General features: G+C 34.1%; 2 protein-coding genes across 2 annotated transcripts; one reads left to right on the top strand and one right to left on the bottom strand.

Annotated features, from left to right (window-relative positions):
• Positions 1 to 1,233: 1,233 nt before the first annotated feature.
• Positions 1,234 to 1,836, top strand: LOC108979280. The gene has a single exon (XM_018949937.1). The coding sequence runs from the start codon at positions 1,234 to 1,236 to the stop codon at positions 1,834 to 1,836; it is 603 nt and encodes a 200-aa protein (XP_018805482.1).
• A 6,059-nt stretch (positions 1,837 to 7,895) lies between these two features.
• On the bottom strand, positions 7,896 to 10,642 carry LOC108979291. Its single transcript, XM_018949945.2, has 5 exons — positions 10,005 to 10,642; positions 9,572 to 9,907; positions 9,107 to 9,461; positions 8,659 to 8,781; positions 7,896 to 8,570 (listed from the first exon to the last, which is right to left on the bottom strand). Exons 1-5 carry the CDS (start codon positions 10,347 to 10,349, stop codon positions 8,455 to 8,457), a joined length of 1,275 nt encoding a protein of 424 aa, XP_018805490.2. The 5' UTR covers positions 10,350 to 10,642; the 3' UTR covers positions 7,896 to 8,454.
• Positions 10,643 to 12,301: the final 1,659 nt, after the last annotated feature.

Below are 12,301 nucleotides of genomic sequence, written 5' to 3'. Positions count from 1 at the left end.
GACAAAACAACAGTGTTCTTTAGCTCAAACTCAAGAGAGGCAGTCAAAGGGAGGATTAAAGAATTGGGTGGAGCAGTGATGAGAGGAAGCTTTGAAAAGTATCTAGGCTTACCACCAATGGTGGGAAGATCTAAGTATAACATGTTTAGAAGTATAAAGGAAAGGGTTTGGAAGAAAATCAATAATTGGAAAAATATCTTTTTGTCTGCTGCTGGAAAAGAAATTTTGATTAAGGCTGTTCTCCAAGCCATTCCAACCTATTCTATGAGTGTTTTTAAACTCCCCAAAAGTTTGTGTAATGAGCTTAACATGATGCTAGCTAAGTTTTGGTGGGGTAAAAACCAGAAAGCAAACAGCATCCATTGGTGCAGTTGGGAGAAGATGGGGAAGCAGAAAGATAGAGGGGGTCTCAGGTTCAGGGATCTTGATTGTTTTAACCAAGCATTACTTGCCAAACAGGGGTGGAGGCTTAATCAAAATCCAAATAGTCTGGTTGCCAAGATTTTTAAAGAAAAATATTTCAGATCAGTAAATTTCCTAGAAGCTAAATTGGGATATTGTCCATCTTTTATCTGGCGCAGTGTTTGGAATGCAGTGGGATTATTGAAAGAGGGTCTGAGATGGAGGGTGGGCAATGGAAAAAATATAAAAATATGGGGGCAAAAATGGATACCTACTCCTGTTTCTTTCAGCATTCAATCTCCAATTTCGATTCTGGATCAGGAGGCAAGAGTTTGTGATATTATGAAGGAAAGTGGGGAGTGGAATGAGCCGTTAATTGAAAGCATTTTTAATAAGGAAGAAGCTGTATTAATATGCAGTATACCCTTAAGTAAAATGAATGTGGAAGACAAGCTGATATGGAGCTATGATGAGAAAGGTCAATTTTCAGTGAAGAGTGCTTATTTGGTTGAATCTAATAAAAAAAAGGGCTATCATAGGTGAAGCATCACGAGGAGGAGAAATGGACAATAGATGGAGTAGTATTTGGGAACTGAAGGTCCCAGGGAAGGTCAAACTTTTCATGTGGAGAGCAGGAAATGAGTTACTAGCCACTAGAAGGAACTTGCTACTCAGGAAAATTACTGATGAATCTCTATGTCCTATTTGCAAACAAGAGGAGGAAACAGTATGGCATGTTTTATGGCAGTGCCCTGCTGCTAGTGATGTTTGGTCTGGGTTCAGTATTACAATCCAAAAGTGGAGCAAGGATGAAAGAGATTTGATGTCCCTATGGAGAAGCTACTTGGAAAAGTGGATAAAACTGAGTTGAGTGAGATAGCTACTGTAATGAGGAGCCTTTGGCTGAGAAGAAATGAATTCTGTTATGAAGGGTTGTTCAAAAGTCCTAGTCAAATGCTAAGAACAGCAAAGGAAGAACTTCATGAATTTGAAATGGCACAACAGAAGCTGATAGCTAACAGTCAAGGCAACAATATAGAGAGAAGGAACCAAGTATGGCAGAGACCAAAAGAGAACTATATTAAGGTAAATTGGGACGCAGCATTGGATCTAAAAGGAAGGAAGGCAGGGCTAGGTGTTATAATTAGAGATGAAGATGGGGAACCGTTGGTTGCAGTAGAAGGACAACAGACCAATGTTGTTAACCCAGCAATTGTCGAAATTTATGCTTTGTGGAAGGCAATGGAAATATATAGAGACTTGAAGATGGAGAGAGTGATCTTTGAAGGAGATGCTCAACTGATAGTCAAGGCAGTGAATAGCCAAGAAGAAGATAGATCAGTATATGGGAGCATTGTTGAAGTTGCCAAGAGTTTATTGGGCTTGTGGAAAGGCTGGAGCGTTGAGTTTGTGTACAGAAATGAAATGAGATAGCACATACTTTAGCAAATGAAGCTTTACATCAGGATACAGATTTAGTTTGGATAAAAGAAATACCAAATTGTATTAGGATCATTATTGAGAAAGAGAGAGCTTGTAACGAGTGATATTGATATTTTATAGTTATGAATACAAAGTATCAGTTTCAAAAAAAAAAAAAAAGTCTCAGGTTCAGTAAAAGAACCAACGTTTACGGCCTCCACCATTTAATGCAATGATGCAGACATGAAAAAAAAAGAATACTTTATCAACAGATCACAGAGAGAAAGAGAGAGAAGCGTGTAGAAAAGTAGATAAAATTCTCATCATTATTTACTTCTTTGAGAATATCACACTTTTTATCATTTATTTATTTAATCTGAATTGCCATTAGAATTTAGGTATTATAACGTTTCCGCGTACAACTTGGCAGAAATCGAAAGGAGTGGGGAGCAAAGCAAGATTATAAAGGCTTTGGTCATTAACGTGCAAACTACTCCGCTCATGTCACGGTAAATAAATCTGAAGTACAAGGAGAAGAGAGAGAGTCCATAAATGATTTTGTATTTGAAATAGAGAATTATTTCTTATTTTGTCATTTTCAATCACATAAAATAATATAATATATTTTAAATAATTTTGTATATTTACTAAGAATACTCTTATTAGATTAGTTAAAATTAAAGTATATTTTTTATGAATGTAAGATAAATTTAACATTTAACTATTACATTTACATAAATTTCTACATTGGAATAGTTATTTTTTCATTATATGACAATAAAATAATATAAGATGAATTTAACTTTGACTATTCACATCAAATCTTCATATTGGATTATCCATTTATTCATTATATAGTAATGAGTAATTAATAATTTTAAAAAAATTTTAATTTTTTTAATTATGAATTTATTTAATTTATCATATTTTACTATTCATAATATTATATATTAATTAGTAATTGTATTCTAATTATATTTTTTCAATTGTCATTTAAAATGGAGAGAGAAATAATTGATATTAAAGGGAGAGAGAAAAAAAGAATATAAAATAGATTTGATAAATGAATAGTTCATTTCAAATTTAAAAATAATTTTAGATATTACTGTAACTATATTCCAAATATTCCAAATATTCAAAATATTTGGAATATAGTTATTTCAATATGAGCTATTTTATGACTTAATAGCTAAATTCCCATTGGATTAGCTTGAGAATGCTCTAATGGAAAATGATAGGAGCTCCCGCTCTATTTTTTTTATTTAGTAATTAAAAAATATTATTTAATAATATTGTGATTTTTTTAAATATTTAAAAGTATTAAAAAAATAATGTGAAAAAAAATTACATGACATATTTTTTATATAATTATATATATAAAAGTAAAATTGTAAGTATATATAAAATTGTGTTATATATAATTATAATTTTACTTATACTTTTATTTACAAGACACATTTTTTATATATAAAAAGGAAAACCAATGAATAATTACAAGCTTAATTAAAGACCATTCTTCAAATTACTCAGTTACTTAACAATTACGTACGTACGTTGTGAGTTACACGCGTAAGATTGCGACGTTTTTAGTGATGGAGAAGAAGGGTTCAAACTTCAGTCTCCATATCTGTCAACATTAAGCTATACATATATGATATGTATCAGACATAAGCATCAGCTTGTATATTACTCCGAAAGATGGTGAGTTAGTTGAGCAACCTCTTTTTATAATACAAAGAGATAGAAGAGATGGATGGATGGATGGCACTCGTATTCTGTGGACCCACGAATTAAGAAGTGGCTTATTCTGCTAATTAATTTACAGGTTAAAGACTTTTCTTTGTGAATTGAGGTTGGGAAAAGTACCGATGGTCCAAAATGGGCAACCGAGTGTAGGATATGGATGGTGGTAGTGGGGAATTAGAAGCCTGTCATTCAGTATCAACATGGAATGATTTCTTCGTCGTGTGCGTTGTGTTCTACAAATATCTCTTTTTGTACTTCCAACCTTAAATTATTCTAGGTTTTTTGACAGTTTTAGAATCTTTTATATGTCATGTAGTATGGTTCCTGGGTCGTCTTTTATCACATCATAAGAAAATGACCAAAAATCGTAAATCCACCATTTTAATGTAAAGAAAGTAACAGTAGTACATTAGGAAGGGAAGATGGTGAGCGGGATTACATGTTAACCACAACCATTTGCTAAGCTCAGATCGTGAAAAAAACACAGCATTTTCTGTCTTGCGCTTGATATTTGATTAAAGGGAAAAAGATAACAAAATATGAAATGAGATGTGAAAAAGCAGAGCAGGACGGAACAGAATTTGAGCCGATTTGGGGGGTGGGGGGAAGGATTCTGCATATGACCAAGTCAAAACATAGACAGACACACGGAATCCCCGAAAGCACGTCGTGCACGTCCAACACCACTAAAGTACACATCAACCGACGTGCAAAGCGCAGTTCCCTAAGGGGCCCCCATCCCCCAAGAACGATGTGTGCGCGTGGATGGCACCATGTGATTTGAAGTTTCTAGAATTGGCCGAGCAAAGTGTTCCACGGCAAACGAAGCGACGTGGCCTATTTACCGATGAATTTTAAAAGAAAAAGCACGCTGGGAAGACAGGGATTGAGTGAGTGAGTGAAATAGACGAGTTCCCATAGAGGTTCTAAAAAGAAGGCAAATAGATAATACGAGGTTGGAATTGATATTTTTATTGTCCTAAACAAAATAATTGATCTATTTGCCTTTCAAACCAATCTTCAAACACCATACGCCGCACAACCAGATATGCAATATGAAGTCAGGAACTCAATCCGATGGGCGTGTATGATTCGCACCAACCCATCTCCAAGACTCCTAATAAGACACAATGGTAGGTATTTTTGTGCTACTCAAATGTCAAACAAAATTACAGTCAATCTAATCTAGATGGTAGATGCTTGTCTATCTTACTATCTTTCCTATAGTTAAGAATTACCACTTCTTTATCTACACAGATAATTTTGAAAGTATGACACAGTACCACCCGCAAATCACTACTGTCCTCGTGACATAGTTGTAGAGTGTGTGTAATCATTTTTAAATAAAAAATTATTATTATATAAAAAATTATTATTATAAAATTAATTTTTTTATTTAAGTCTTTTATTTATTCAATTTTTTTAAAGAGATTATGTGATATTAACGCACTTCACGAATTCATTAATTTTTTAATACAAATAAAATATAAAACGTATATGAAAGAATTAACTTTTTAATAATAAATTTTATTATTTTCTCAAAGAGAGCACGAGTAAGTAATTTACCGAAGAGAACATAAGAGCATTCACATCCGATTTCTTAAATTTTCTCTAAATTTTAACTAAAAAAGACACTTCCTACAATTTTATTCTAAATTTTACTAATTTGTGAAAAATTTTCTACATCTCATTCTCTATTATTTCTCTATTCTATTAAAATAATATTCTCCTATTATTTTTTTATTACTTTTTTCTCTTACTTTCATTTACAAACTTAACTACTTAATATTTTTTCTTATGTTTTGAACCATTACAATAATAAATATTTTAAACAAAAATTTAAATAATTTTTTTACTGGTATGATAATATTTTTAAAATTATTATTTTAATATTTTTGTAATTATTTAAATCATTTTTTAAATTATTATTTAAAACTATAATAAATATAAGTATAAGAGAAAGTATAGTTGATTGGAAGAAAATTTTATTTTATTTATTAGAATAAAATATTAATAAAAGATGATTTAGGGAATGAATAGGAATTTCTTAAATTTAAGAAACTACTATTCATCTCCTAAACCAAAATACTAAAATAGAGAATGGGATGGGAAGAGATTTTTAAACTTTTCCCTAAATTCTAATTTAGGGATAAGAGTGATATAAGATATGGGATGGGAATGCTATAAGAGTATTTTCATTGGATTAGCTAAAGTTAAAGTACATTTTTTATGAATATAAGATGAATTTAGTTTTTGGCTATTCCATTCACATAAACCTCCACATTGGAATAGTCATTTTTTTATTATATGACAATAAAATAATAAAAGATGAATTTGGCTTTGGCTTTGGCTTTTGCTATTCACATTAAATCTCTACATTGGATTATCTATTTATTCATGAGTAATTAATAAGTTCAAAAATATTTTAATTTTTTTAATTATGAAATTATTTTATTTTATCATATTTTATTATTCATAATATTATATATTAATTAGTAATCATATTCTAATTAAATTATGGGTTAAAAAAAATTATATTTTTTCAATTGTCATTTAATGCTTTAACCATAAACGTCTAATTAAACTTATCTAAAATTCTATATAAATGTCTTAATTTACAAACCAATCTAATATTTCCCATCTAACTATATATATATATATTTTTTTTACCATATTTTCTTCCACCATATAATTTTTTTACCAAACTTTCTTCTATCTAATAATCATATCTATTAAATTTTTTATCCAACCATCTTCTTTGGTGACACCAATGATGAAATTGACAAGTTCTTATTTTCATATATGAATGGTTGGAAGAATCTTTTTTTTTTTTTTGTTTTTCTTCTAACCTAGAGGTAACATGCTATGCAATGCAATTGCAACCAAACAAGCAAGTTTATCGTAGAGAAATACCACAAACATCAAATTTCAAAGTAGAGAAACTACCGTAGTTGTAGTTTATTCAAATGTAAACTTGAAATTTAAATTCTTGCTATTCTATTACAACAGGTCTTGTATAAATTATGTGTAATCTTCACAGAAACAGAGTAGAGAAATAAACACAAACAAATTTGTATAAATTCTTGATTTTTCTTTGTATACACAAACAAATATCTAATCCTCATGGAAACAAAGTAGAGAATTTATACACAAACAAATTTGTATAAATTCTTGATTTTTCTTTGTATACACAAACAGATGTCTAATCCTCACGGAAATAGATTTACATGCAACCCCTCATTCATAATTAGAGACAGAAAATAAATCCACAAACAGCTAAATGCATTCACAATCAAAGATTAGGGTTTGGAGAAGAGAAAGAATGCAAGGGACGACGAGGTGTAAAATAAAGTTAAGGATCATCAAGAAAATCAAATCTTATACGTGTAAAGAGATTACTTGAGCTTCGGAGAAGCAGATCGGCGAGAGAAAGAAGGATTTTTGTCATTTGCGATGAGAGTAGGAGTGCGGTGGCGCAGTAGTGCGATGTTGTTGTTACCGACGAGACATAAGGTGGTGGTGCGGTGGTAGGTCTCTCTAGTCGAAGATGAAGCACTCAAGATTTTGGTGGAAAGGGCATCTTGTTTTTGAGAGGGAAGGGATAAGATTGTGAAAAGGAAAAAATAATAGTTGATAGAGACCTCGAAAGAGAAACAAATAATATAAAAATATAAATTTAATGAATAAATAATATCTTTCAAATTAAAAATTATTTTAAAAATTACTGTAACTATATTTTAAATATTTAAAATATAACTATTTTAATGTGATATTTTTTATGATTCAAGAGTCAAATTTTTATTAGATTTAATTTTTAACTAATCTAATAAAAATGTTATATATAAGACTAATTTAGGAAGTAAGGGTAAAAATCCATGTCCAACAATATTAGAATGAAATTATTTTATTTTATTTTATTTTATAGGCATTAAAATAAGATTATTTGGTGCTTAAACCAATAAAACAGAACAGCGGTCAGCGAGAATCCGGCAGACCTCGGGGAGAAATGTAAAGTCTTCTGCCGAGTGCTGACAGTTTCTTCTAGTGGATGTAGAAGAGTCATCCCCGCTTATTTTTCTACATATATCATTACTTTAACATTAACATTAGCAAAATCCAATGACACACCTCGAACCATGCAACCCTCCTTTGCTTAATAATTATGAAAAGAATGAACGCTTTTGCTATATCAAAATTGGTCAACAACACACGAGAAAGAACACAGGAAACCCGAGAGAATCCGCAACCTTCTTCAGAAAACTCCAATTCCTATAAAATTCGTTTCCTTGTCCCATGGACCACATTGCATAACACAATTTATTTGGTTAGGACGGCAAAAGAAGTCTCTGTTATTATTACTGGATGGCGATATTGTTGGGTAGACAGGTTGGGATTCAATTTTCAGGGACAACTTGCTACAGAGCACCACCTAAATAATGCCATATAATGGAAAAGAGAAGGGGTTGTAATTAAAACCAAACAAAACATGGTACAACCCCCCATCCAAAAGGCAGGGCTATTAACACCCCTACCCCCCAAAATCCATGATTTTTCAATGAATCCCTCACAACCTTATTTCCCCAAATACAAAATGACTCCTATAATCCACCACCAAAAGAACAAAAGCTTTAGAGCATCGTTCACTTTCGTGCAAAGCAAGACACTTATTACCTCTAAACCTAAACCCAAAAAACCCTATTCTTCCTGTTCTTCATCATCACCATTTCTTGCCCTTTCTTCTTTCTGGAACTGTATCTTAATGTGACTATTCCTATAGCAAAAAAAATACTAAAAGGCTTCCAATTTCTTTCATGTTTCTTTTCCTAAAACATCCCCAAGAAAAAAAAAACGCCGAAATTTAGGGGACCCAGATGCGAAAGGAGATCAATAGGTCCACTCCTGGGGTAACCGGATCTCATGATTCAGAGCTTCTGGCTGCGGCCGGAGATTTCGCTTCTGATGAGAAAAGACGCTGTTGCTCCTAAGCCTTAGTGCAGCATCTACAACACGAAGGAAAAATAGTGAGCAAAAACCAATTCCAAATTGTTTGTACAAGAGCGAAACAGCTTGACGAGGAAGCAACTGTACCACCGTCTGGAGTAATAGTCCCACTAAACCGAGGATGGAGATGGGGCTGCGAGCCCAACATATCTTCCAAGTTCAGGTTCAGAGCCTGCACCACTCTTGCCGGAACTAAGACAGTGGAACACCCTGTAAAATTTGAGGGAAAATAATCAGAACATGGTTACAGAGGTATATATCTGACCAGATCTGATGAATAGTACACAGCTTAATAATAAACTAGCAAATTTCTCGCCCACAAACAGCACACAAGTAATAACTGGTGAACGAAGATTGAGTGAGTTCTAAACAAATGAGCCAGATAAAGACTTCAGAAACTGACATAATAGTATAAAAATAATGGAGATTAAACTATCAATTACGAAAAAAACTAAATAAGTCCTTCAAATAGTACGGAATATAGTTTAGTATCGAACCAACGGAGTTAGAATCGAATGATCAAGAGAGAGTGGACCTGGCTTTCGGCGTGTATCAGATGGACAATCAACGCGGCGAGGCAAGAACACACCGGTACCGGCGCATTCCTTTTTACCACCAGGAGTTCCAAGAAATACAGCTCTCATGCCAGAGCTATTTTGCTGACGCTGCTGCTGGTGCTTTTGCTGAGCCGGCTGCAGGGGGGGCCATGCAGAAGTTGACAAACCTAGAGGACGACCGTTTCGGCCTCCAACGTACTCGCTGTTTCTACCCCGGTTCAGGACCATTTGCTGGGTCTGCCGCTGTTGGTATCGTGCAGTCGCTTTCAATTGTGCATCCCAAGCCGCCGAACCATGTTGCTTCAACATTTGTTGCTCTCTGAATTGCTGAAACTGTCGGAAGTAATATAGATCCCATCAACAATTGACAGATTTGTAATTTTTAAGTTCTGAATAATCAATTCTCCCGTAATGCCAAGAAAGCACAGTAAATAAAAGCTTACTTGACTGGCTTGCATTTGCAACTGCTGGTGGGAAAGCGACTGGTTAGGAAAAATTCCAACATCAGCGTTGGAATCGTTCTTCACGGAGATGGAGTCTGGAGAGGGCTTTCTTAGGGGACCCAAGAGACCTCTGCCATAGTTAAGTCCGTAAATCTCTTCGTCCATTCTCATCCTAGCAACCTCCCCTGCAGCAGCGTAAAGCAGATCCCAAGTAGCAGGCTGGGAAGAGACCTGAGAAGCACAGTTCGGGCTTCCATGGCTCGAGCCCTGTTTGCAACCACATCCGCTCCCCACCGCGCACAGGGTCGACTGTGGCGAACCGGACATAACCCAAGCCTACAAAGTAAGAAGCAAACACAACAAATTATAAATCACCAAAAAAGAAGGGAAAAGTGTCTAGTGGGAAAAAAGGCACGCGAACTATCGATCAAACCTTCGGATTCTCGGAGGGAAAAGGAGAGCCTGACTTCATGATATCGTCCGCCAGGGTCGAGTGTGCCAACTGGCGGGTCAGCCCAGCGACGTAGTCCTCCTCGTCGCTCTCCGTCTCACTCGAACCGACAACGGACTCAACCGGAGAACCGATATCCGACGAAGTGCCAAAAGAGCCAAACCCGTAGGGGAACTCGAAGTGGAACAAAGACCTCGTCGCCTCAGTGTCGGAGCTGAACCCATTACCTTCGCTCTTGCAGTTATTATTCTTGTCAGTGGCCAAGTCGTCGTCGGTGAGAAACTCAGGTGGTAGCCAAAACTCGGCGTCGTCCAAACTCGCAGACATCCTGAAAATCCTTACAGAAAAAAAGAAAAAGAAAGAAAGAACACAATCACTGAGACGCAACACAGAGGACTGGGGCTTTTGATGGCCTCAGTGATGGGAAGGAAGGGGGTTCGCTTCTGAGTTAAGATTTAATAATCGCAAACCCAGGTGGGAGGTTTGCTGGATTTGCAGGCTCAGGGCCCAGCCAAATCAAAAAAGCAGCGAGAGAAACAGAAAGAGAAAGAGGAAAGAGAAAGCGAAAGCTAGACAGAGAGAAGGGAAGGGAAGAAACTGCAACTGGGGTCTCTGGCACAGCCTCGAGGTCCCTTTTAAAAGAGTCCCAGACTCCACAGCACAGTGACGAGGCGCTGCTTGCTTCTTTGCTTTTCTTTTATTGCGAGAGGGGAAAAAAATAGTTGTACGCGCTGAACAAGAACGTGGGAGACACGCTCCGACTCCACAGAATGGGGTGAGGCGGTGGAGGGCCCATATGAGAACAGGCGTAGGGAGGGGGTCATTGGAAGTGGCATGTGACCCGCCAACTGAACGGCCACGTTATACAAAAGGATAGTGCTAGCTGGCCACGGTTATCGTTGGATGCACGGTTATCGTTGGATGTTTTTTTTTTTTTTCAACATTTTTTCAATATTTTTAATTATTAAAAAAATTATAAAATGCATATTTTCACTGATAATCACTTTTTTAACTATGAAATAAAAAAATAAAAATAATTCAGGGATAGTTTTGAGAGACAACTAATATTCTCTCCTTTACAAAAATAGTGGCATTTTACTTGGGTGGGGGCATATGACCCTGTTTTGTAGGACGAGGGGGTAGTCACCATTCCCACTTCACTTTATGGTTATAGTTTGCTAATTTCCTCACCGGTTATAAGGTTTTTTTTGCATGAAACATATTTACTTAATAATTATATCACTATGAAATTCTTTTGCAACGAAACAATAAAAGTAAAAAATATTTGAAACTCTCATTCCATTCTCACATATTCCTCCCAATTTGGAGGGAGTGAAAAACCTTTATTCATTTCATTTCCTTTAACGTAAGTAAAAAGATATTCGTTATAGTGAATTGTGTAATTGTTGTATAATTAATTTGAAAAAAATAAATAAAATATAGAATTCATATAAAAAAAATTAATTTTTTAATAATAGATATTACTATTTTTCAAAGCGATTATGCACGGTTTATGCACTTTATAATTATATCTAAAATTACTCAAATGTACAAATTTAGTGCATTCTCTTTGAAAAAAATTAAATAAATCTAATATCTACATGAAAAAAAAAAAAATTAGTGATATACTTCACTTTTTTTTCAAATGAATTATGCGAGCCCCTTGTTCATTTTAAAATCATATCTAATATTACTCTACTTCCAAGCCAAAATCCGCGTACTAATAGTCACTTTTTTAATCCTTGAGTAAGAAAAAATAAAAAATTCAATCGATTACTTTTATTAGTAACTTTTATTGATTCAAGTAGCATTTTATTGATTCAAGTAGCATTTTCCTATTAAAATCTACACCACATATAGTTCAAGGGCCAAGAGTCACAAAAGAAATCCACCAGGAGTTCTACCAATTGTGAAAATTTTATTTTTTTGTTTTTTTCAAACATTTTTTTAAAATCACAAATACATTAAAAAATATTTGCTTAACCATTAACTAAAAAATAATTCGGTACAAAATTTCAGTGAATATTTTTGGTAGAAGTAATGTTTTCCATAGTTTAATTCTGATAAATTCATAAGTGACTACAAAACAAGTGTCTCATCAACTCTATCTTCGGCCAGAATAATGTTATACATTAAATTCTTATTTCACTTATATTTTATTATTGAAAATGTGCCCATTTTTTGAAGAAAACTTCGGCTGATGTACAATGTCAATTAATCATAGCAAGATAAAATGCTACAAAAGTGTGATATATATATTATATAAATAAATTTCCAGT

The sequence above is a fragment of the Juglans regia genome, chromosome 3, assembly GCF_001411555.2.
Source record: "Juglans regia cultivar Chandler chromosome 3, Walnut 2.0, whole genome shotgun sequence".
In the NCBI taxonomy this organism is placed as follows: Eukaryota; Viridiplantae; Streptophyta; class Magnoliopsida; order Fagales; family Juglandaceae; genus Juglans; species Juglans regia.
The sequence above is the reverse complement of the archived record's forward strand: the minus strand, read 5'-3'. Positions and strand labels throughout refer to the sequence as shown.